This window comes from Enhydra lutris, unplaced genomic scaffold (genome assembly GCF_002288905.1).
Source record: "Enhydra lutris kenyoni isolate GAN:26980312 unplaced genomic scaffold, ASM228890v2 scaffoldscaffold1, whole genome shotgun sequence".
Classification (NCBI taxonomy): Eukaryota; Metazoa; Chordata; class Mammalia; order Carnivora; family Mustelidae; genus Enhydra; species Enhydra lutris.
The window spans coordinates 75,843,453-75,870,481 of NW_019154085.1; the positions used below are offsets into that span (position 1 = coordinate 75,843,453).

Genomic DNA, 27,029 nt, shown 5'->3' on the forward strand with positions numbered 1-27,029 from the left:
AGTGATAAGAAAATATTGCCCTGTACCACAGCTGAAAGACCTAACATAATTAACATTTTAACAGTTTTGTGGCAATGCCAAAAATATTTTCAATATAAATGAATACACATTCAAAAACCAAAACTTACTTTCTGTGCTTTCACATAGGTATGTGAAATTAAGTCCCCATGGTCTTAAGAAACAAGTTATCATTATAATAACTTAACTCATTATGTTAAAATCTAATGGGTTTTTAAGAATGAACATGGGAATTTCATTTGGAAAGAATGAAAATAATGGTAAATAAATTAAGATTAAATATGACTTCAAAATTCTTCCTCTTATATATAATTAAACATAATATACATCTGAAGGAAACCTTTGAGTATGAATAAGAGAAATCCTATTTTTCATTAGTTTAAATAGAAGCTAATTCAAAACTCTCAAATAAAAAAAAAAACCATCAAATAGGTGAATGAATGAATACAAAATAAACACAAAACCTGAACATAAAGAGAAAATTACTTGCAATTAAAACAGATTAAAATTATTTCATTTACATTTTATAAACTGATTCTTTTTTTCTCTTTTTTTGATTTTATTTACTTATTTGAGACAGAGAGTGAGAGTGAGAGAAAGCAGTGGAGAGACAGAGAGGGAGAAGCAGGCTCCCTGCTAAGCAGGGAGCCTGATGCAAGACTTGATTCCAGGACCCTGAAATCATGACCTGAACCGAATGCAGACGTTTAACTGAGCCACCCAGGTGCCTCTATAAACTGATTCTAAGAATATATGACTATATACTAGTTGCTGCAGAGAAAAGATTTTTTTATAGAATATCAGTATTACATTCTCAACAATAGGTACGGTAGAAAAGAGTGGAGGAAATATTAACTTTATTGTCTTATAAATATGATTAAATTACATTCTTTGAAGGAATAATTTGTAGCTGAATAACCACGTACAATATTAAGAGTCAGATCAATTTGATAAAATATTTGTTCTGAGTTCCTTTTTCTATTTAAGAATATTAAACACATTTATTACAGTTTTAAAACTAAAATATCATCTAAGATTCTCTTCTGAAAGACCACAAGGCAAAATAAAGATAGAGATGTGTCAGTGAAGTGGCATCAAGCATGTGATGTCTAATGCCACTGCATGGTACCAAATTTTGAGAATTACTTACCACATTTTGGTTAATAAGATGTGCCACAAATTTTGAAGCGGTAAGACAAAGTTGCTGAAAAGTGAAGGCAGAGACAATTTAAACTATAAACTAAAACCAATTTTCATTTAACTACTAAATCTATAGCTTATTTATTACATACTTTATTTAAAATACATAGCACACAGGATAATTTTTATGATGTAAGAAAGTTACAAGACAAAAACTATTAAATGTGAAATAGTGTCATTTCTGGCTAAATAATTATAATCCTACAGTTATAGCTATCATTTCTGTGGCTCACTGTTAGCAGCCAGAGATATTTAATGGAACAAAAAAAATATTCTCATGAAACGCAGTTTTTAAAAAGAATTCCTAAGTAACAATCAACATTGCTTATCACTGTTGATACTGGATTATTAGTCTGTCCCTATGTAGCTGTCGACTTAACATGCCCATCATATATACCTTATCATTTCTTCGATAGCCTTTTCGGAAATTAAGAATTAACCTCTTAAGGATTAATTCCCCAATCTGTGGAAATTTTGAGTTGATAATTGCCACTAACGCTGCATAAACATGGGTGAAGATTGGAGAAGCACTCTGCGCTTGCAAAACAGATCTGGACAGCAGGCCTCTGTTTATAAAAGAAAAAAAAGTCAACAAGGTTCCACTTCTAACTCATTTTGAAATGACCATGGTTCTATATGCATTTGATAAAGGGAGAGATGCAAAGTTATTTCTAGCAATGTAATGACAAATAATTACTGGACTGCCAAAAGGCAGGAAAACAGTTTATCTTAATAGTTATCAGGTTTAACTTTGACAACTGAATCAACAGACTAGAAAATGAGAAAAGAAAACCCAGCTTATATAAATTGTGAGATCTTAAGCAACCCATATAGCCTCTGCTGCTTATTGACTAAAATGGGAGCACTCTACCTACCTACCTTTGAGGACAAGCTGCCTCTTGGTCAACTTTCTATATCCCCACAACATGTTACATCTTACTTTACTTGCTCCCTCACCAATGTTTTGGAAATGATAAATCAGAGTCATGTGAAATGACACAGGAAAATATCCTTCAGATTTCAAAATAAAAAAAAATATGACATATTTTTATTTCCTGATCCTTTTAAAATCACAACCAATTAAAACTACACAAAAAATGACTGTCATTCCCTTCGGCTTTTCTAACATTGATCACTGATTTTCTTACACCTTCCCACTTTTCATTAGAAATTAAAATTATATATACATATATAAATAAAATGTTCATTATTCCTTATGAGTTTAAATTATTGGAAGTATTCAGTAAACAAATGTCTACACAAAAATCATTATGTGACATTAGACCTTTTCAAAAGCAAAAACTGCACAATTTCTAATGGTAAAGTACAAGTTATTTGTTAGTGGCCGTACATTTTTATAAGAACTGCTTTTTATATAATTACTCTCGACTACTACTGAAGTAGCACAATAAATCAACAATTATTGTCCATGTAGGTATTCTGTTCCTTTGAAAAACTGCTATGAAATACTTAAATAAAATAGCTGATGCTTACCTTCCCCTAACTATGTTTTCTTGAAGAAGTTCTTGAATAATAATACCTATATTAGAGATGTTAACTTTGTTGATAAGACCATTGATTGACTTCTTTAGGGCCTCCCAGCTCATCCTCTGGTATGCCAAGCTAAAAAGAATTGATTTTAATAAACATGAAAACTTAGTCAACAATTACAGTAACCAGAGATTATAATAAGAACATAAAAAGTACTTAGGCTTCCTTTGTTTTTTAACATTATTTTCACAAAATGACCTCAAAGTGCAGTAAAATAAATGACTATAGGAATATCTAAACCTATATTTGATGTTCTGTATATATGCTCAACTACAGATCATTTCTCTTTAATAACATAATAAAATTATATAAGGATATATAATGTTTTGTTTTTACATCCATGTATATTGGAAATTATAACATTCATTTATTAGATTCAATACATACTTATTTTACATTATAATACTTCAGCTAAAATTGTCTTTAAATTTAATTTTAAAATGACAACTTTAAAAAATTTTAAATTATAATATGAAGTATCCAAGTATAAGCCTTAAAAGGAGATTTTTATCTTGTCCTTTTTTATAAAAGCATGATAAGGAAAACAAGATTAAATATTTTAAACTGTAAAGAAATGGCAATAAATACAGGAAAAGGGAGTCACATGAAATCATAGGGCGGAAGGACTGTTGTATTTTAAAGAACATGTCCGCATTTAGGCAGTAGTCCCACATCTGTATTGCTTGTTTTTTAACTCAGACCTTAGGCAAATAATTTAGCCTAACTAGATTTGTTTAGGTTTAACTTGGTAACACCTAAGGTCTTTTAAAGCTCTGTAATTCTATGGTTTTTATATTTATTTCCCCGTGGAATATGGTTTCAGCTGTAGAGCGTCTTATCTTCCTCATCTTCCTTATACTTCTCTGGTAGTCTCGTGAAGCTGAAGGACTTTTTTGGAGTAATATATATAAATATATAGAATTACAAAGGATATCAATCATATTTAAATAGTTTTCAGAGCATGAAAAGAAAAAAGTTTGATACAGAATTCTATGTGGTTCTTAACACATTAAATTACAAGAAGTGGTGGTAGAACTAATAACTTCTTTAATTTCCAAGTACCATGGATATAAGCAATATTTTCATATATTTGCAGCAAATACTCTTGTTAATGCTACCTACTGCCTATATTATTCCTGATAGAAAGAAATGCTAAATTTTAGTTAGAGGAAAGTAAAAATAAAGATGCAATTTTTTTCTTTCCATTTATATTTATGTGTTGCCAAATTCTACCTTTGCGCCTCTTGAAGGTCTGTAGGTTAAGGATCCCTGTTCTGGAGTGGTATACTAAGGGAGAGGTGGTGAGAGCAGTCTACCCTGGGGGGAAGAGTACTTTATCACTGACATTGTCCTCAGCAGACAGTGAGGATAAAATGCAGACTGATCTGCAGTTAATTATATCGTTTTTAAATTCCTTATAGATCATGTACTTCCTAAAAGCCTGCATTTGAGGTGGGTGCAACACTTCCAGGGGCCCCCAACCCTAACCCCTTGGTATGCTACTATTTGAGAAACAAGATCAATGGCTTAAAAACTAGCCTAATGAGTAAGACTGCTGATATATAATCACAATCTCTCCTATTATAACTTTGGTCAAACAAACAAAAACTATAATCAAGTACAACTGCACTTCCTAATTAAGAAGCCTACAATTCTCCTGACTTACTATCTACTAAAAGTAAAGTCTATAGACTTCTCTTAAGAGACTTCTACTTCACCTTGTCCCCTTTATAGCTATGAGCAGACTTAAACTGTATGAAATTATCTTCTAGGAATCAGTGTAAAATTACGTGTACTGGGGACTCATCTCCACCCACTTTATTTATAAGGAAATAAGAAAGACATGGCTTAATAACAATGTTTCTGGTCTTTTATAATTAGGATTGCTTTGGGCTGGATTGGAGACAATGACTCACTAAAGCTACCACCATTGCCGCCTCCTAAGAGCAGAGAGCAGAAGGCCTACATGCTCACGAAGCTCCTGCTAACCACAGAAGCCATCTCCAAATTCCTTCTAAACATAACACTGCAGTCATTATTACCATGTACTGGAATATGACACATACAAAGAAACTTACTAATTAGTTTTAAATTTAATGTCATCTAATGTCCCTTTCTAGCTCATAAATTTTAAAAATTTTATTTCAAATATTTATACTTTATACATGACATTTCTACTTCAAACTAATTCATGAAGTAAATTTAGATTTCATTTATGTAAGGGTCTCAAGTACTTTCAAGTTGCCATTAAAATATCTATGAAAGATGTGGGAATACTCTTTCTTGGCTCACTTCGAAATCTATTTTTCTCAAAGTGTAGCTACCCTTTGTCCCAATCTTTTTGTTACCTAACTGGCAACTGAGTGACCATTTCAATCCTGGACCACATTTTCCGTAATTATCCTCTTTCATGCCGCTGAAGAAAGAGGTCCTGAAAACTTAGCTATACTTTCATGTATAGCTCCTCTCATCTCAATCATTTTGAAAAGGAAGTGAAGGTGTTTTGAGGGTGAATGTTCATAAATGAATTTTGATTGTTTGCCTTAGCAAAAAATTAGTCTGAAATGGTATGGTCTAAGAAGACTATGGAGTAGAGAAGATTCAACTTCATTTCATGGTCAACTTCATTTCATAGATTAGTATAGGGGTTGGCAAACTACATCCATGACTCAAATGCAGCCTACAGCCCATTTGTGTAAAGAAAGCTTCATAGAAACAGAGCCACACTCATTTAAAGAAGCTGAGCTAATGTCAGGGCAAATAGTAAGCAGAGCTCCAAGGGAGCTTATGGAGTAAAGAAGAAAAACCTAATTTGAGGTCTCTACCACTGTGGATTAATAATGTGAACTCTCAATAGCCCATGTTGATTAGACCATGGTTGACTTTTTTTCAGTGAGGGTATCATTACTTTAAAACTCAGTGATATTGACATGCCTGTTTTTATCTGTAATTTGCTCTTGCATCATCCTGAGCTTTGCAGGAGGAATATATGCTCCACCCGTGCGAGTAAGAAGAGGATCCAGCTCATCTTTCTTCTTCTTTGCAGTAGGTTCATCCTGAGCAGAGGAACTCTGGGTTACTGATGGTTCTGGGCTTCTTCTCCCAGGAGTTGGGGATTTCCAAGACCTTTTACGATCCATATCTCTTTCTCTTTCTCTGCGTTTTTCTCGGTCCCTACTTCTGTAATATTAAAATTTTTTTAATGGAGAAAAGATAATATAAATTACATACATTACATTTTTTCAAAGGTTTTTATTTATTTGATAGCATAAGTAGGCAGAGCAGCAGGCAGAGGGAGAGGGAGAAGCAGGCTCTCTGCTGAGCAGGGAGCCTGATGTGGGGCTTGATCCCAGGACCCTGGGATCAAGACCTGAGCTAAAGGCAGAGGCTTAAACCACTGAGCTACCGAAGCGCCCTCTAAATTACATATTTAAATGAGCTGCATACCAAATGAGCAAGACCATTTGCAGGCCACAAATTCAGACAAGGGCAAGTGGTTTGGAATGGTGAGGAAGTGCTTCATAGAAAAAATGTAACTTAAACTAGGGCTTCAAGGCTTGACAGACTTTATACTGGGGCAAGAGTGGGAAGGTGGAGGAAGGAGGGCATTCTGCAACTAGTGAACAGAATAACTACTGGAAAAGGGAGTAGGATGTTCAAGTTATTAAGTAGTACTGTCAGAAAACAATAAAGAATCATGTATAATGGTAGTTGGCAAGATGAGTTTGAGTCAAGGTATGAAATTTTAAGACAAGAAACAGACTTTAAGCTTTTTATAATAGTCAATGGAGACTCATTAATAGTTTCTGAGTACGAGAGTGACATGGAAACAATGTTTTAACAAGACAGTTTAGACCATGATGTACATAATAAACTGTATAAAGAAGAAACCAGAGCATACTTCTAATAATGGCAAGCCAGGAATAAAAAATGTCCTAAAAAACTGTAACATTTGAAATTACTTTTTGATAGAACTGGCATTTAAAACCTCAGAATATCAGAAACATCTGGTTATTTGAGATGGGAAAAAAATAACTATTTTCCTGCTGTAACTCTTCCTGACTATTGTAGGTGAGTATCCTTTCTTAAGGTAACATTTTTTTAAAAATCAAAGTTATTATTCTCTGAAACTATCAAGAACTAACAGGAAGAGTAAATTCTTATTTTTTTGCTATCATTTCTGAGGGAAGAGTCTGTCCACTTAGGTGTTTTTTGTTTTTTTTTTTTTAACCTATACTGCTTTGGAAACTTAGATCATTCTGCTCATGCTTTGTGCAACCATTAGTTAAATGAATACAGTAAATAAAAACAAGTGTCATTTATCATTATTACCAGGAACCCACTCGATAGATTTTAGCTAGATCTGGGGGGTCTGTAATTGAGATAGTCTGTCTTAATATATAGTAATACAACTTACAAAGAAAGAGAGAAGGAGTCACCTAGCCAGGTAGATTCAGAGGACTTGTTTTGAACCTGAAGTATACCACTGTATACGGGAAGACAGAGTGAACAGAAGGGGGAAAAAAGTAGTTCCAAACAGATATCCCAGTTAGTTACAAAGGCAGGTGCACTGCAATCTAGGCACTGATTTGTAACTGAGTTGCTTCTTATTGTGAGTGTAGAAGGCTTCAAGAGAGTAACTACAGCAGGGATTTACTGGCATTGGTTATCATTCTTCTAAGAAACACTAGGTAAGACAGCTAACTGGATGATAAAATTGCATCTTTACAATTTCACTGTTTGTTCCTGTCGAGTGCAGAGATGACAGAGTCTTCTTCAAGTCTAAATTTCTCTTCCAATGCTTTCATACTGTTAGCTTTTATTTTCTACATAATACACAGTCTGCTTGATTCACAGTGTGAGTGTATGAATCAAATGAGACTTATGTACATGCACTGGACCAAACACAGTTACAATGAAGTAATACAGTCAGAGATTATGGAAGAAAAAATGGGTTTTGGGAGTCAAAATTGAGTTCAAATCCCACTTTCATTATCTACCAAGTAGGCAACTGCAAACTCAGGTAAGTTACATAATCACTTTAAACCCACTTCACTTTTTTTTTTCCCCTGAGAAATTGTGAAAAATAATATCTAGTTTGTAAGAGTCTTAACAGTATTTGAGAAAGAATGCAAGATGCTTAGCTCACCAATTATGGTAGCTGGTTCTCCCGAGGGGTCATTAAGGTGACAGCAGACGAGTTTGGCTTTTGGAGGCTAATTTAATCTGACATTTTACTTTTAGGTATATATTAAAGTGGTGAGAAGGAAATTTAGGTTGCAGATAGCAAATAATGTGATTAGCTCCAAACTGCAAAGGAGTTTCATCAAAAATTTAGTGGGGAGTATAGTTTTAATAGTCATGGAATGGGTAATATGAGGGAGACATCAAAAGGATACAGACCTTCGTGAACAATAACATTTGGTAGACAAGTTTTTGAAACTGGATGACTAACAGGGTGGGTAGCCAAATTCTCCAAGGCTCAAGAAAGAATAAGTTCTATTTAGATAAAAATTAGACTGGTAACGTCATTCTCACTGTCCCAGTGCCATCATGTAGGAAAGTATATTTTGATCACTCTATGTCATATGATGTAAATGACTTTCATTCAGTAAGGAATCTAAAAAACTCACACTGCTAACTCCTCATACAATACAGTCCCATATAATGAATAAGAGCTTAGGCTCAATGTCAGACCAGGACTTTCCACTGACATGCTTCTAAAACACAAACAAATGACTTAAATTCTCTCTGCCTCAGTTTCTTCATCCATAAAACACACAATAATAACTACTTCATATACTTACTGCAATAAGGAGTTAATTTGCATGAAGTCCTTATTAGAAAGCGTGGTCCTTAAGAACATCCATTTAATGCTAGCTGCTACTTTTACGGTTTTTTAAGAAGCATAAAGAAAATTTAAACAAATATGATTTTTCTGTAGTTAAAATTTCCAATACTAACCGTGACTCCATGCTACTATCATAAGAACGCCCTCTTCTTGAATGCTCATAGTCTGACCTGTTGTAATCAAAGTGATCTCTATCCCGAGGGGATCTTTCTTGTTCTGCATATCTAACACATAAAATAAGAAAACCAAAGTTATAAGATGAAAGCTATGTTATAGATACCTATGAAAATCATATATTGATAATGCTGAAGCAACTCTATGACTGAACAACATCTTACCGAACTTCTCAACTTCTCTTTTGTTGACATCATTCATTTAGTCTTGATTATAAAAGCTTTCAGCTTGTGTACAAAACAACTACTGGAGTTCACATAAACAAACCTGTCATCCTGATTCACACTGTCTAAAGTAAAAGATGTATATCTGGATTTCATATACAGTTGGCATGAAAAAAGCCCACCCCGCAAATGCTTTATCAAAGCAATGAACAAATGACATCAATGTCATTGGCTGGCCTTGATGAAGACCAGTTTAACTCATTCCAAGAGATATCCAAAAAACACTGGCTATTATTCTTGAACCCGTTTTACTGAATAGCAGTGAGAAAGGATTTAAATTATTAGCAAACAAGGATGACAGTATAAGATCTGCCATTTGAACTTTAAATATCAATAAAGTCAGAGAACCTTAAGAGAAGTTAAATACATATACACATAATAAATATACATAGTAATAAATATAGTAATTCATATTTTATATACAGCTAACCTTTTGAACAGTTGCGGGTTTGAATTGTGTGGGTACTGAATTTTTCCTAATACAGCACAGTATTACAAATGTATTTTTCTCTTCCATATGATTTTATTAATAACATTTTCTTTTCTCTAGCTTACTTCACGGTAAGAATAGAGTATATAATATATGTAACATATACAAAATATTAGTTGACTGTTTATGTTACCAACAGCAGGATATTAGTAGCTATGTTTTTTGGGGAGTTAAAAGTTACAGAGGCAGATTTTCAACTGGGCAGGGGGGCATTAGTGCTGTTCAAGGGTCAACTGTATACATCTATAAGTCATTTATATAACATAGAGATATACATGTTTTTCTGTGCATGTAGAAAGGTGTTTTTTTTCTTTTAAAGATAGAAAGTAGGTGATTGATGAAAGGTACTAAGCACTTGCAAACCATGACAATTAATTCAATGTCCATGAAACAAAAGTTTTTAGAAACAACGGAGTGAAATAAGAAGAAAGTATGTATGTGGTAAGGAAGAGATGAAAACCACTGGAAGGAAGTTTAGAGGATGCTTCTACCATCATAAATTATTTTAATGATTTATTAAAATTTAAAATTTAAATTTAATTTAAATTTGATTAAAAATTAAACTTAAGGATCATTTATTAAAATTTAAAATTATTTAATGATCATAGCTCACTAAGTGAAATAACTGAAGTACTACTATGAATGCCTGATGAACATTAACAGTAATATTTCTAGATCTTTCATCTTAATACAATTATAAGATATGATATATACATAAAAGTACTCTGAAATCTATAAAGAGCTATGTAAAGGATAGTAGTAACAATAAAAGCAGCACTTCAAAGTAAGGTGATTTCAACTCAGTTTTCCATTTTATAAACTTCCATTCAGTGTTTCATTCAGGATTCATTTCATTTTATAAAACTTTTATGGAGTATTGGGCATGCTGAAATTATTCTCTCTCACCTCCAAAATTAGATAAAATCTAGAAGTATCTACTAGAAACTCCTAGAACAGCCATTCAAAAATGATTTGTCCTCAAGCTTATTCAAGTAATACTGCAAAACCATCTAAAAGAAACTGTTCACCCTAAAATGAAGAACCTAAGAGATAAATAATTTTTTAAAACTTATTACAAAAAATTTAAATTGCAGGAGCACATAAAATTATTTACCTGTCTTCTGGAGAAGAGGTTCTCTGATAGGAATTATAATTTTCCCTTCTGTCATGACCAGAAGAATGCTTTCAAAGGAAAAGAATGAGGGGGAGGGGTTATTTTTAAAAATTATGTTAAAAAAACGCAGAAAATGAAATATGCATCTCAGAAAATTGGTAGTGCTTTACAAATTTTTTCAAAACTTTTTTTTAATCATAAGAATAATTCATGTAAACAGAATGTAAGACAAAACAAAATTTTTAGGCCCTCCAAGGTGGGTATCTGTGGCAGATAATGTTTTCACTATGGACCACATACTTTTTTTAATAAAAAAAAAATTCAAAGTAGAAGAAAATAATTCTCAAATTTTCAATGCCACTTAGTTGATATTTTATTCCTTTATATTGTTTTAAATATACAGAACATCACTTTTATAAACGCCTTTTGGTGAAAAACAAGACCAAAGTTTTTTCTTGGTGAAAAACATGACTAAGGGCCAGAGGTCTTCTAGCAAGAAGAGTTCACTCTTGTGGTTATATCAAAGTCTTATAATACTGCACTTATCTCCCTGAATCTACTTTGGCTTATAAAAACCACTTTAGAACAAGAGGGGATTAGGAGGGAGACAAACCATAAGAGACTCTTAATCTCACAAAACAAACTGAGGGGGGCTGGTGGGGGGTAGGGAGAGGGTGTTGGGGTTATGGACATTGGGGAGGGTATGTGCTATGGTGAATGCTGTGAAGTGTGTAAACCAGGCGATTCACAGACCTTTACCCCTGGGGCTAATAATACATTATATGTTTATAAAAAATTAAAAAATAAATTAAAAAAAACACTTTAGTTCTAGAAACCAACTCTATTTATGAAAATTCATTTTTACTTTCAGGAAACACTGTTCAAATGTCTGACCTATATGGCACTATGTTAGATTCTACAGATTTGAAAAACACGATTTGTGAGAGAGAGATCCTATGCCAAGTCCTTTGAAAAATAGCAAGACATACAAATAAATAACTCCACTATAACATGAAACTGAAGAGAAATGTCACACAGACAGAGATATAAACTATCCAGTTGGAGAACAAATCCTAATTTAAAAATCCAAAAACAGTTAAAAAGCAAAATATTTAACTCTGTAAATAGGTAAAATTTTTACATCACTGATGAACATTCATATTGTCCAGTTTTTTTTTTAAGGATTAAAACCATTTTAACTAACCTGAACTATAAGAAAGGAAAAACAGTATGATTTTTAAAAGTAGCTTTACCTTAAAAGCTAAGAAAAAGGAAATAAAATAATGAACAACTTGTTCTGCACATTTAGATGCTTGCCTCCTTAATGGGAAAAAGAACGTTTAAGGATAGAAAATTATACTGCACAGAAATATAAACAAGCTCCAACTTTCTCTTATTTTATGACTAATTAACAGCAGTTTGAGTCTAACATTATCACAAGTAAACTGCCAAACAGTCTCATCAACTATTGAATTTTTCTAATAGTATATACAAACTAGACTAATCTATTTAGGTGAGTAATAAGTATGTGATCAAAATTTGTAATTTACGATAGCCATAGTTTGGATGCTATTTTATACTGAATGCAACCATCTTAAAATCCTGTTTCTCATGTATATAACAAAGTTTTAAAAATTACTTCACTTAGCAACAAAATGAGGTAAAATTGTTCAACATGTATGATATAGTTTTCTATAAAACACAGCCTGTCCTGTGTAGACACTCTGGAGGATACAAGTTAGGAAAAACCCTCAAAGGAATTTATGATCTTACAGTGGAAAGATGGCTATAAAGATTTCCACAATTAAACGTATCAGATTATATGTTCCTGAGAGAGCAACAGAGAAAAGAAAAAGAGGAGGAGGACGAGAAGGAAGAGGGGAAGGAGAGGGGGAAGGGAGAGAGACAGAGAACAAAACTACAGTCTACTTTTTCTTTTACAAGGCACAGCAATTATTTTGATTACATTAGGGAGAAGGCCTCAGTTCTGTGCTAATGATTTTTAACACATCTCCGCAACATCTGTTGTAAGCAAGGGGGGAAACCAAAAATAATGAAGTCGTGAATCAGGATTTTGTAAATACGATTAAGTTAACGTGACTGGCACACAGAGAAGTGCTAACAGGACATCCTGAGTAGGGAACAATAACTGAATACTGAGGAATGACAGTGGGTAGAGGGGGATTCGAACTAGGTTTTGGTAGTTGAACAGGATTTCACTATGTAAAATATCATTTTGAGATGAGATTCAAATAATAACTTGAATTTTCCTCTTTTCTTAATCATAGTGTCCAGATTATAAATCAGAGTAGGCACTGAAAATAATATATTGTCAAAATTACCTTAAAAAATTCTCCAATTGTTCATTAAGCAAAACAAATGTTTATACCATGTGGTTCCCTATAATCTCTAACAATATAAAGACAGCAGTATGAAAAGGTGAGTGGAGCAGGGAGCCTGAGTACAGATCTCTGAGCAACCACTAGGCTCAGGAACCAGTCTTTAATAGCAAGGAGAGGAAGGGCTGAAACAAGTAGAAAACTTGGTTCTTGATAGCTAAGGATCAGTGGAAAAACAAAGATCCTCAGCTGAACCCTCCTGAACCCAGCAAATGAGTCCTGAGAACACTGAGGGGAAGATGTGAGGTTTACCTGAGGTAAAAATGGGCCCCACCCAGTTAGCAGACTTGTTTGTGGCTAACAGGATAGAGAAAAGGAGGCAGACTAGGCTACAAACTGGTAGACAGAGCTGAGCCACTAAGCTTGGAGGGCATGCTGACTGAAGAAGATACCCACTCCTAGGATGGGACGGTGCCATCGAGGACCCACCAGGACCACAGGAGGTAAAGGTGGAGAAAGCACAGTGTAAGAGGAGCAGGAAGAGGATTCTGAAAAGACTAGACACATCTCCCTCTGTGGAAAAGGTATCCGGCTAAATCTGAGTGCTCTCGTCTAACATGGCTCAATCAAGAGCCAGTTCCACACCAGTTCTCCGCTTTCTTTATGTTGCCAACTTTCAGCACAGTCTACCAGCTACTAGGTCCACAATTAATTAACTGCTTAAGTGCCATTGGACAATGAGTACAAGCCCCAAAGAGGCAGATTTCAGAACAATATATGAAAGTATCTACTGACAGATGGGTCTAGCTTGAGATAGTGAACTCCCACCAAAAGAGATCTGCAAGCATGGGCTGGGTGTCTACCAAGCCTTATACCCTACAGAATTTAGCAAAGATGGCGGCAGAGCCTGCCCCAGTCTGTAAGTCTATCAATTCTGTTTATTAAACACTTACCAGGCACCAGGGCTAGTTCCTAGTGTCCCCTGCTAAGCTCAATTTACTGTTTCTCTTTAAAGAAGGTGGTTTAGGGGTGCAGAACTGGTGGAGGAGAGAGGAAGGGAGCAGGGCCTAGATCTGTAATTAAATAAAAATATACCTTCCCCTTTACTGATTCCAAGATCCAAGGCATGATGCGTCTGCTTGTAGATCTGTGCAGTTGAATAGAAGTGGAATGGTTTGCTCTCCTGCTAAGTCCACTGACAGGCAGAGGAACAGCTCTGAGTAGACAGAGTTATCGGCTCCTGTTACTGCTCTGACTGCATCTACTATTCTCCCTTTCTTATAACCTGCCTCGGCCACACTAGACTCTTTGTCTTTATACTTGCTGTTCCACCTGCTTGGCATACTCTTTTCCCAGTTATTTGCATGGCTAACTTCCTCATATCCTTCAAGAGTCTGCTCAAATGGCTACCTATTCAGTGGGCCCTCCCTATCCAAAATTGCAACCCCCAATGCTAATGATCAACATTACCCCATATCTTTTGTCTGTAGCATAAGTTTAGCTCTTAATACCACTATCCTACACCATTTACTTATGGATTAAGTTTATAATTTATTTTCTGTCTTCCCACACTAGAACACAAACTCCATGAGAACACGGATTTCTGTTTTGTTCACCATTTTATGTAAAGTGCTTAGAACAGTCACTAGGACATAAGAATTCAGTGAATATTTGTTGAATAAATGAGTGTATAATGTCTAACGGAGAGCACAGAATAAAGAGCTTGTTTATGCACCAGAAATGCAATAAGAGTCTCCCCCGTAGATAGACATGCAGGAACTATGATTAACTAAGGAAGGAGATGCCTGTCTTCCATTTCATGCTCATTCAGGGAAGTATAATCTTTAAGAAGAATGGTGGAATTCCCTGCCCTGTTAATTATTCTTTGGCAGGTGCTCACTCACATGCACTTTTTTGATTTGTGGAGGCAATGATAGACATACATGCATACATGTACATGGATACACACACATCATACATCTTACACGTTCTCTCACTTGCCCTCTTGCACACTACTGCTTCTATGTGACCATGTGGCTACACTTGAAATTGTGTAAGTTAGATATGTGTATGATGCCTTTCTACTGTCTGGTTCTAATGTCCTAATTCTATAAATGCATTTTTTGATTAAGGGACAGATACAAGTTTATGTTCTTCATTATAAATTTCAAACACTTACTTTTATCTGTGCCACGCTACTCTTCATTTTCTGTTGCCAACTGATCTGATAAATCAAAGACTCCTTAAGTTGTTCCAAGTAACAGGTAGAAAATGGTATGAATTCCTTGACAGTTTAACTTTTTTTGTCTGCAAATGTCACCTGAAAGGTATACCAAAGAAGGCTTTGTTAACAGTGATAAAATGTATCTGACATAACAGCTTATTATTTACACACAATGAACATTTGACCATTTTTCTTAATTAGTAGGCACAGATATATAATCAATAATTAAATAAAAATTCAAAAATTCCTTAAACAGTTTCACATACCAATGTATAAAGAACACAATCACAGAAAAGACTCTGCATAAGAGAGCAAATAATAAGGACTTATTAAGCACCATAAGGTATTTTAGTCTAATGACTGAGAGGAACAAAAATTAATTTAATTACTGATGTCAGATAACTTTATTCAAATTGCTTTCATGAGGGACACCTAAACCCACATTATAAAATAGTACTGTGATATTATAAAAAATAAGTGAACAGAATAATTATATAAGATAAAATCTATACGAACTGAGTATAAAATATCCCATGTTTTTATATAAACTAAGAATGAATTATCCAATATTCTTATAACGATCACTCAAAAATAAATATGCTGAGAAAAATACAAGGTGTTAAATTAAAATAATTAAATTTTAACGTAATCTATCAAAGGCACATGACTTTAGTCATGCAGGTGTGAGAACTAAGTTATTTGGCTCAGAATAAACCTAGTCATCAACATTAAATGCTAAAACAAACATTTTTTCAGTACCCATCTGTTAATTATATTTTAGGAATTTTTAAAAAATGCTGAATTGCTACTTATGTTAACAGAGAACTACCATTTGAGTATTTAATTGTAATTGCATATCTAAGTGGTTTATGGTTTTGTGTACTGCAATGAAATCACAAAAATCAAATGAGATAGAAGAAAATAAGAGAATTAAAAGAGGTAGAGAATATCAGAAAGAACTGTCCCTAGTACCAAAATAACTGAATACAACTAGGAAAATGTTTGTATTTGAATGCCAGAAAGGATCATAGATCACCCAGTTCAATTCCTTTTTAAAGACAAAAATACTGAAGGTCGGGTAAGTCCTTGCAATGTCCTAAGCTATACTACCAGTTAGTGGTGAACCTATAACTAGAAACTTAGCCTAAAGATACTCAATTAAATTTTTTTTCCACTAGCTCACCTACACAAATAATCTTGACACTATAAAGTGACATAGAGCGACCATCATTTAATGCAGATAGGGAAGTACACAAATGATTAGGTTAAGAAAAATTTCTATTACTGCGGTTGGCATGGCATCAAAGTTCTTACAAACAATATATATGAGATTATTTACAAATAATCTATAAAAGATAATTGCAATCTAAAGCACATTACTACTTCTGTATTTGTAGCTGCAGTCAGACTAACATGCCCCTAGGGCATGCACATCAGGGAAACAGCCAGAGGAGAGGAGCCCAAGGTACCCAAATCTCTGACCACCTCTAAACCAACACATGTGCAAAACAGAGTATTACTAAGGATCAAAGAAGTGAATTGTGATATGAACAGCCACCTAAGAGAACTTACAATTTAAGACTAACCAAGTTAATTACCTAAAAAGTCACTCCTCCTCAGAGGAATATAACAGAATCCATAGTCTTAACGTAACAATAACAATGCCCAGGATACAATTAAAAATAACTTATCAGAAAACTGTGGTCTAAGCTTAAGAAAAAAAGACAAAGACCAACACTGACATGACCCAGATGTTGGAATTGGCATACAAGGTTTTTAAAGCTTATTCAAAAGTGCAAAGGAAAACATGCTTGCAAGGAATAAAAATAAGAAAGTTTAGCAAAAACAAAGCAAAAGAAAACAAAAAGAAAATAGAACCCAAAATGAATTTCTAAAACTGAAAAATACATTAAGCAAAAAATTCACTGGTTAAAAACTTAAAGCAAAATGGAGATAAAAAAAAGTCAATGAATGTGAAGTAAAATCAAAAGAAATTAACCAATCTAAAAACAGAGAGACAAAAAAAATTTAATGAACAATATCAGGGACATGTGGGACAGTATCAAAGGACATAATACCTGTGTAATTGAAGTCCAAGAAGGAAAGAGAGGAAAAATGGAATAAAAAAAATTTCAAAAAATAGGGAATTTCTCCCATATTTGGCAAAGTGCATAAATTTACAGATTCATGAAGCTCAGGGAATCCTAGGTAGAACAAATACAAAGAAAACCACCCCTATGGACATGGTCGTAGATAATGGTCAATAGTCAAACTGCTGAAAATCAAAGATAAACAGAAAATGCTGAGAGCAGCAAGAGGGGCAAAAATGCATTACATACAAGGAAATAACCATTCAAAATTACTGCTGACTTCTCATCAGAAACTAGGGAGACCAGAAGACAAACAATCTTAAAAGTGCTGAAAGATAAAAAACTTGTTACCCTACAATTCCAGCAAAAATAAATTTTAAGAATGAAAATAGACATTTACTAATTAAAAGAAACAAAAGAAAACTAAGAGAAAGTAAGAGAATGTATCACCAGCAGACCTGTACTACAAGAAATGCAAGAGTTCTCAGGCTGTAGGTAAAAGATACCAGTTGGGAGACTTGAAAAATGAATGAAGAAACGGTAACTTTCTCAGGAAGCATAAAAGGCTACTTTTTCCTTCACTTAAAATATGGTGGTCACTTAAAATATGGGCACCTGGGTGGCTCAGTGGGTTAAGCCTCTGCCTTCAGCTCAGGTCATGATCCCAGGCTCCTGGGATCAAGCCCCACATCGGGCTCTCTGCTCAGCTGGAGCCTGCTTCCCCGCCCCTCTCTGCCTGCCTCTCTGCCTACCTGTGATCTCTCTCTGTCAAATAAAGAAATAAAGTTAAGAAAAAATATGGTGGTCTCTTTAAAGCAAAAATCAATATCTTGAGGGGTTACAGTGTATGTAGATGGGAGTATACATGATATATAGCATATAGGAGGACAAGGTAAAATAGGCCTACATGATCTAAAGTTTCTAAATTTTTTGTGAAGTGATGATAATATCAACTCTAAGACACTTGTGGGAAGTTAAGGATACATATTGTGTTTCCTAGAGCAATGACTAAAAAAGTAATGTAAAAAATTCTATAGATAAATTAAAATGGAATTTAAAAAAATATTTAAATAATTTCAAAGGACAGGATAGAAGGAACAAAAAACAGAAGGGACAAATAAAAAAAAGGATGGCAGACCTAAATCTAGCTGCTAATTATATGAAATACTAATAAACAAACATGTCTAACAAACAGAAGCTAGTTCTCCCTCCTCTCAGGTGGAGGCAACCCCAAAGGCACAGACCTTGTCCGGGATGGGTTTTAGGTCCCATGCGCCACAACAAGATGACTTTGTGCCAAAATATACAAATCATAGGACTCTTCTTTTTTTACATGACTTTCTTCAAAGGTCCTGTTTTTATGGCTATGAATGTACAGGGCCATAAAATTCAAAATTTTACTCAATTAACTCTTGCCTAAAGGTAATGGTTATTTTTTTTACCCCTACCAGCACAATCAATATATCATGTCTAACAAATCCTTATGTTTATCAACCAGTATTATTTACATATACACTCATTCAACAAGTAATATTTACTACACTTCTACTATTTTGCCAGGCATCTCCTAGATGTGGGGTAGACTGTAGTGAGCAATCATAACAAAATCCCCTCCCTACATGGAGCTTATATTCTAGTTATAAAAAGTAAATCTATATTGATAAGCAAAGCTTAATTAAGCCCGCTCAAGCAAAGTGGCTTGTCGTTTTTTTGTTTTGTTTTGTTTTTTTTGTTTTTTTTTTTGGTGCACGTGCAAGTTTCAAATCATTACTTAATGTAAAGCTGGTTCCCTAAGTCATTAAGTTATATTACATCTTGAACACTTGTTTGATGTAAGTACTAGTACCTATATGGGGGCTCAGCTGACTTACTACATCAGGTGTGTGTGTATGTACATATGTGTGGGCAGAGGGCATGCCTAGGCATGCTGATTCTATGAAAGCATCCCCAAGGTATTTCCAGTATCCAACTCTTCCCCAGGTTTCCTCAGCTTTCCAATTTTGGATGAGAAATCTTGGTTCTCAATTTGTTGTAAACCATGAACTAGTTAGGTAAAATACAGAGACTTCATAGCCTACCTCCCTAACAGTGAAATACAAAGTCAACAATCATTTGGAAAGGGACACATACATTCCAAATGTATTAATCCATACTAACTCACTGGTAAGAAGCATATATATGGATGCAAAAGAATATCAGTATCAGTGATTTTTAAATCTGAGACATTCTGGCACCAACTCATAGGGAGAAAATTCTCACTGGTTATGCAATGACTACCACAGCACAGGTTCTTTGGGAGTTTTAAGATATACGCCATAATAATTAAGTAATTATTGCAACATGGGCAGGAGCACAAATTTAAGCACTGAAATGGAGTAATTCAGATGACAAAATATGTTTATAAAGTGCTTTTATTATTCTTAAAATGAATGTAAGACATGAAAAATTGAGACAAGAAAAGAGAAAAAAACCTACATTAACTACCTTCCTAGGTAAACTCAATACAAATTTCACATATAGTCATATATAAGGACTGAAAAAATTCCCGTAAAAATTTTTTTGCCTATAGGTTTAAATATACTTATTAATTAGTGAGATCTGGAATACACTTTATAGACAAATTAAAAGCCTAGAGAATTGTTAGTGTCCTTAATTTTTTCTTATGTCTAGGATAATCAGTGCTAAGTCTTTATAAGATTGATACTATATTTTACCTCCATGGAGGATTCCACTCTCTTATATCCTAATATTATCAGACAAATTACTCAGTTACTTATTGTCCACAGGAGTTTCTGCTTCCCTACAGTCACCTAAATACTTCTATAAACTAACATTAAGAATTGAATTATGCAGAAAGAACATTAAAAGAAATCTGAGTGAAAGACTCTACTCAGTACTGTTCACTATTTACAGGAAATAACCTGATGGACACTGCTGCTGTGATCACCACCACACATCACCCGTCACGGATTTCCAGGACTTTTTGGGTTCCGAAGCAGAGAACACTGAAAACTGCTACTGCCTAAGGCTATCAGAATAAGGCTCTCCCTCCTCTGACACTAGCAATGCTATTTCTTTGCATATTTTTGGGTTTTGTCCTCTTCTTTATTCATTTTTTTTCCCTCTCTGCTGGTTGATGCTTCTAAATCTGTACAATGGAACTTTCTGCATTGATGGAAAATTCATATTCTACACCGTCAGTCACCACTTCATTAACACAACAGCTACTGGCCACATGTGGCTATTGAGCACTTCAAATGTGCCCAGTGGATTTGAGAAAATCATTTTTGTAAGAGTTTTACATACTGGACAACATATTTCTAAATGATTACTAGACTTTTAGGCCTTTTTATCATGGTACTTCAAGATCCTTGTCCTTGACAATCTCCAGATTTGGTGTTAATTCTTCGGATACTGACAAAGCAAAATAACTCATATACAATTTACAGGAAAAGTCACTTGGTTATTTTCTAAAAGGTTCAGATTTTGGAAAATAAGGGATAATATAATAATCCCGGTATAGTTGGCCTATGTTGCAATCACCAATGTGGAATCTCCAGAGTCTTAAATGCAGTGCAGCCACCAGAACGTCAAATGATCATTTAACACAAACAGCAAGAAAATCTGCCACCAGAGATATTATGACAATCACAAACCTGATACATGATCATGACCCACTGAAAAACAGTGTAGATATGGACTGATTGCATTTCCAGAAGATAATGGTCTATTCTGCAGCTTAGGCTGAGTAAACAGGGGTACTAATAAAATTTCAAAATAACCCTGATGACAGCTATGAAGAGAGAACTAACAAAAGAAATGTAAATCACTACTTGTAAAATGGATTCCACTAATTTGCAAATCAGAAATATGCCAGTTTAAGTAACAATATACTTATCATGGATTAGCTATGGTCAAGTTCTTATTTCTAGTTACTTTAGATCCATCCGTTCCAAAGTAAGATCGCGAAATGTATTCAAGAACCTGCATGTTCTAAAGATACGACCATCTACTGTTCTAGCAACTCATTAGTTTACAATTTCTGCCTAAAAATACTTTATGGACAAATTAAAAGCCTGGAGAATTGTCAGTGTCCTTAATTTGTTCTTATATCCAGGATAATCAATGACTAAGTCCTTATAAAACTGATTCTGTATTATACTTCCATGGAGGATTCCACTCTCTAATATTCTAATATTATCACATAAATTAATCAGTAACTCATTGTCCACAGGACTTTCTGATAACTACCTCTACTCTCACAAGGTGTGTAAGTACCCTTCTTAAGCCCCCTTTTTGAGGTACTCCATGGTCCCTCAGAGTATGTTTGTTGTCTCCCTTGCTGCATCAAATTAATAAATTTGACTTTGATTATTAATTAGGTATGTTATTGGTGATTACTCACTGATGAGCTTTAACATATATGACAAATGACCCAGTTTCTCAAACAATTCAATGCGAGGGGGACAAAAGAAGAAAAAGAAGGAAAAAAAGCAGGATAGTTATTACAGAACAAAAGAGACTTAACAGAGTTAATGTAATGTGCGGCCTTTGTTTAGATCCCGAGTTGAACAATTTCCCTTCTCTAAAATGGGATATATTTATATATATTTATATAGTAGAACCCATGTTACTAACTTGAACTCAGTACTAACTCAAAGGACTAATAAATTCTACCCAACTTTCCTTTTAAAATGGAGGATGAGCTGAAGTTCTTATTTCTGCATAAAGGATGAACACTTTCTAATCCAACTCGATTGTGAACTTGCTGAAATTAGTATATTCACATCATGGTTTTTTGGGGAAGAAAAGATAGGGTTGGATATGGACTCTTGGCATTATTTAAATCCTTATTACATATTTTCTATTTGTGAGGACTTATCTTAGTATGTACCTGAAATAAGACTCATTTTAAAATCACCTGCTACCTAAATACTGTGCCCAAGTTGATAATGGAGATACTTTCAGCTCTAATGCCAATAATATGCGAACTTTTAAAAAAGTATTTTCTGGAGTGCCTGGATAGCTCAGTTAGTTAAACATCTGGCTCTTGGTTTTGGCTCAGGTTGTGATCTCATGGGTTGTAAGATGAAGCCCCACATCAGGCTCCATGCTCAGGGGGTGTCTGGCTTAAAGATTCTCTCTCTCTGCCCCTCCCCCACTCTCACGCATGGGGGCTCTCTAATACAAATACATTAAAAAAATTTTTTTAAGTATTTTCCTCAACTATATAAACGTGTTCCAATGATACAAAAGTCAATTAAAAATACTAAAATGGTTGGTGTCCCAAAGCTGATGTGCACTGGTGAATGTAGGCTAACCATTACTGTTCAAAACCAGCCAATAGGAGAGCTGTCAATGTATACAGCAGCTCTTCAACAAACTAATTTACCATTGACACTATAGAGCACATTACAATAAGATTCCTGAGATATCCGGAGATTAACCAATTAAGTACATATACTTCCCATTTTAGAATTCTGAAATGTATAATTTATATTAAGATAACAGCAATAATAAAGAATGATAAATTACTGCAGCCACAAAGATACAACACTAAGCATTTCATTTGTATCTTCTTACTCAATCTTCACAATTATCTTGCTTTGTTTATTTTTTAACCTCATTTTTCTATTTTTTTTTTAAAGATTTATTTATTTATTTATTTGACAGACAGAGATCACAAGTAGGCAGAGAGGCAGGCAGAGAGAGAGGGGAGGAAGCAGGCTCCTGTGGAGCAGAGAGCCCCATGCGGGGCTCGATCCCAGGACCCTGGGATCATGACCTGAGCCGAAGGCAGAGGCTTTAACCCACTGAGCCACCCAGGCGCCCCTCTATTTTTTTTTTTTTTAAGATTTTATTTATTGACAGAGATCACAAGTAGGCAGAGAGATAGGCAGAGAGAGAGAGGGGAAGCAGGTTCCCTGCTGAGCAGAGAGCCCCATGTGGGGCTCGATCCCAGGACCCCAAGATCATGACCTGAGCTGAAGGCAGAGGCTTTAACCCACTGAGCCACCCAGGTGCCCCTTAACCTCATTCTTCAATGGGAGAACTGAGATTGGAAGATTTAAAACAACGTGTCCAAGTCAATTATAGCTAGTAAATGGCAGAGCTAAAAACCAAAAGGTTTTTCTGATGCCAAAACCATCTGATATTGCAACCCAATGAAAATGGTAACAATGGGGCACCTGGGTGGCTCAGTGGGTTAAAGCCTCTGCCTTTGGCTCAGGTCATGATCCTGGGTCTTGGGATCAAGCCCAGCATCGGGCTCTCTGCTCAGCAGGGAGCCTGCTTCCCCCTCTGCCTGCTGCTCTGCCTACTTGTGATCTCTCTCTCTGTCAAATAAATAAAATCTTTAAAGAAAAAAAAAAAAGAAAATGGTAACATTAATATACTGACACCAAATTGGTAAACTACACAATGTAAACAGATATAGAAAATTTTCCTATCCTAAACTGATCCATTTGCCCAAAGTTCCAGAGAGCAAAGGTATTGATATTAATATAAGGCCCTATCTACTTCTTTTTAAACATATGAAATAATATGTTAAAGATTCCCTTTATTTAATCAACATAGCTAGAATTCACTCTTTAAGCAAGTAAGTCACTTAACTCTATTGTGCAAAATTTAACATTTTCCTTGGTTCTGAAACCTGGCTTCTCTTCTCAACTTACCTAAACATATATACACACAGCAATCTTCTGTGTATTTTATTTCAAATTACCTTACTTATCTAAACTTGGTGAGTTTTCTTTCTGATCAGTGTGTATCGTCTCTCCCTTTCTACCCTTCGCCCATCATCAGCAAGTAATTTTCTGGCAATCAAACACAATCTGTTAGATTTCCATGTCCCAAAATGTAACTGTGAAATTGACATTATTATAAAGTAGACTGCTACTACAGTTCTAACACAAAATGCATAAAGTCCTATCATCGTCCAGATTTATACAGAATATGCTCATAGGGAAATTCTGAGAGTTCAACATGTGCATGCTTGATACTCAGACTAATTGGAAATTCCAGCAATGAGAGCAAATTATCTAGAGTTTATAGCTCTCACTGATCTTCCTAGTATCACTGTGTGGATTTTATGATGAATTATTAAATTTCTCTCTCCTGTCACAAGTAAGCAACTCAGCAAAACCACACCTGCTCCCCTGAACAAGGAGGGTATTTTATAATAAGGAGATGAAGTTTAGAAATAATTTTCCTATCAGTTCAACAAGCATCAGAAAGCAAAATATTTAATAACAATTGTAGGATGCACTTTAGGCTGTTAACTGCAAACTGTGAAATTGTAAATTTTGCAATTATCTCAAAAATTCATACTCAACTAATGGTTGAAATGCACTGGTTTCTCAATGACTTTGGTTGAGTACTCTTACCATTGGCCCTTAGGTGTCCTCAACCAATGTTAAAGGAACTTGCTGTAACTTACTATCAAAAATTAAAAGGGAGTCAACAAAGTAGATTCCCTTTAGTTTGCTCTCAGGCATTCTACATAGCAGCACACTTGGCAAACTTGAACCATTGTAACAGAGTTAAAAAAAACAAACAAACAGACCCAACTTAGTTGTTCAACTGGGAAAGTGATAATATTAAACAGTATTCAAAAGAAAAACTAGTTTGAATATGTTCTAAACGCAAAACTGAATGGGGGTGGGAGGTGATAATGGGATCCTCAAGAAAATCCCCAAATAGGACCCAAGCCCCTGGCCCTTCCACATGGTGATTTTCCTTCCCAGGCAACAGATATGAAAAACAGGTTGGCCACATTTCTTAACTTATATATGTCATAACTATGACAAGATTGCTATGGTCTTTACATATCTGTATTGAACAAAAAAATCTTTTGTTTAAGAAAACAGCTTTCCTGGGGCACCTGGGTGGCTCAGTGGGTTAAGCCGCTGCCTTTGGCTCAGGTCATGATTTCAGGGTCCTAGGATCAAGTCCCGTATCGGGCTCTCTGCTCAGCAGGGAGCCTGCTTCCCTCTCTCTCTCTCTCTCTCTCTGCCTGCCTCTCTGCCTACTTGTGATCTATCTCTGTCAAATAAATAAATAAAATAAAAAAAAAAAAACAAAAAAAAAGCTTTCCTACTGTTTTTTCTTGTTATTTTTAAAAATGTGTACATATTAGTGAGAAATATGCCCCATAATATGTCACATAAGGAAAAATGATTTTGTGATTTAATTCAGCATAGTTCTACAATTTCAATAAAAGCCCCCAAACACTATTATCATTTTGAGAAAAAGTCACCAGGTACAAGTAACAATCCCTTACCTGCAATTATAAAATCTGAAAAGCTCTGAAAACACAAAGGTTTTTCTTTATCCTTTTTAAAATAGAAGTATAGTTGACACACAATGTTCTATTAGTTTCAGGTGTATAACATATAGACTTAACAACTCTATACATTATGCTATGGTCAGCACAACTTCCAAAGATTTTTCTTAAGCTCAAGGGAAACTCATCTGGTACCAACCTGAGACTTAAGGTGACTCTTCCCAGAAATACTAATGTGTTTGATTAGAAGATGTTACCTTGGATCCCAAAAGAGTGATTACTTCATAAATATATGTGCATTATATTTCTTTAAAATCTGAAAAACTCTGAATGTCAAAACAGTTCTGGCTCCAAGAATTATAAATAATTGGGAGACCTGTACTCTCTGTTGTTTGCTTCCTTGTCAATGAATAAATCAGGTGTGCTTTTTGACTCAGAACCATTTGAATGACTGAAGATTCCCATGTTCAAATACAGGGATGAAAGTTGTATAGACTGTTTTTAACCTGCATTACTGTTTTTCTTTATATAGGAATGGACAAAATATAAAAGACCTAGATTAGTTTCTGACTCTGTGTAGAGAAATATAGAATTTCTTAACATTTTAATGAACTCAGTGATACCAACAGCCATACTAAAATTATTCATTATAAAATGAGGAGTTATTATCCTTCATTCATTTCCCAGTATCATGAAGTTGGCACAAAATGGTCTGTACTTAACCAAATAAATCAAAAAGTGAGATGACCATTTCAGCATGCTACTTATTTAAAAAAAAAAAATTCTTTTGTTGATACATAGGAATATTCTCTAATGTACTCCTTTTCACCAGAATGTAGGTTCTTTAAGAACAGGAATTTGTCAATTTTTTTGTTTCAAAATTTCTATCGGCTTTTTCTTTATTTTCCAATTTAGTTGGTTTTCAAGAAAAATTCTACATACTGAACTTCTTTACTGATTCATTTAAATCTAAATTATGACATCTGTGGGGCAAAATTCCTTTATCCTGTTCCCTCTCAAGTTCCATTCTCTCTTTTCCTACAGAGTCAAATTTTTATTAATATTTATTTTGACAGATGTGTCTGCACTTGATGCCTATAATTCTTAACCTTCCATTAACCCCTTTTACACTCCACAGTTTGCTTTTCCACTCCCACTACTCCATAGTACTTATTAAAGTTATACAATGACTTTCCTGTTGCTAAATCCAGGGGCCACTTCCTTCTTTTACCTGACACTGGTCTAGCAACTGGTACTGCTAAATCTCTCTTCTTGAAAAGACCACATTTATCTGGTTTTCCTTGTCTCTCTTCTCTGTCTACCCCTCTAACATTTACTATCCTGTAGAGTTTAATCTTTGTTTATGCATTTTGACTGTTTTGCTCATTTCCATTTTCCTAATACAGAAAGCCCTCAATCTATATTTGTTAAATGAACAAATGAATAGTCTTTATCTTTTCTTTCTCCATA

The 27,029-nt window shown here is 34.6% G+C and overlaps 1 protein-coding gene across 3 annotated transcripts in view; it reads right to left on the reverse strand.

Annotated features, from left to right (window-relative positions):
* The window catches only part of LOC111145224 (CWC22 spliceosome associated protein homolog), a 57,982-nt gene that overhangs the window by 25,261 nt on the left and 5,692 nt on the right, over positions 1-27,029 (reverse strand). For 2 of the 3 annotated variants that reach the window (XM_022499988.1, XM_022499996.1), the window contains exons 2-8: positions 15,141-15,281; positions 10,623-10,690; positions 8,734-8,844; positions 5,704-5,949; positions 2,713-2,841; positions 1,616-1,784; positions 1,169-1,222 (exon numbers count right to left, since the gene is read on the reverse strand). In XM_022499988.1, coding sequence (XP_022355696.1) covers positions 1,169-1,222; positions 1,616-1,784; positions 2,713-2,841; positions 5,704-5,949; positions 8,734-8,844; positions 10,623-10,690; positions 15,141-15,167 — 804 coding nt within the window. In that variant the 5' untranslated portion in view covers positions 15,168-15,281. The remainder of the gene's footprint in view (positions 1-1,168; positions 1,223-1,615; positions 1,785-2,712; positions 2,842-5,703; positions 5,950-8,733; positions 8,845-10,622; positions 10,691-15,140; positions 15,282-27,029) is intronic. The other variant, XM_022500005.1, reaches the window with a different exon arrangement.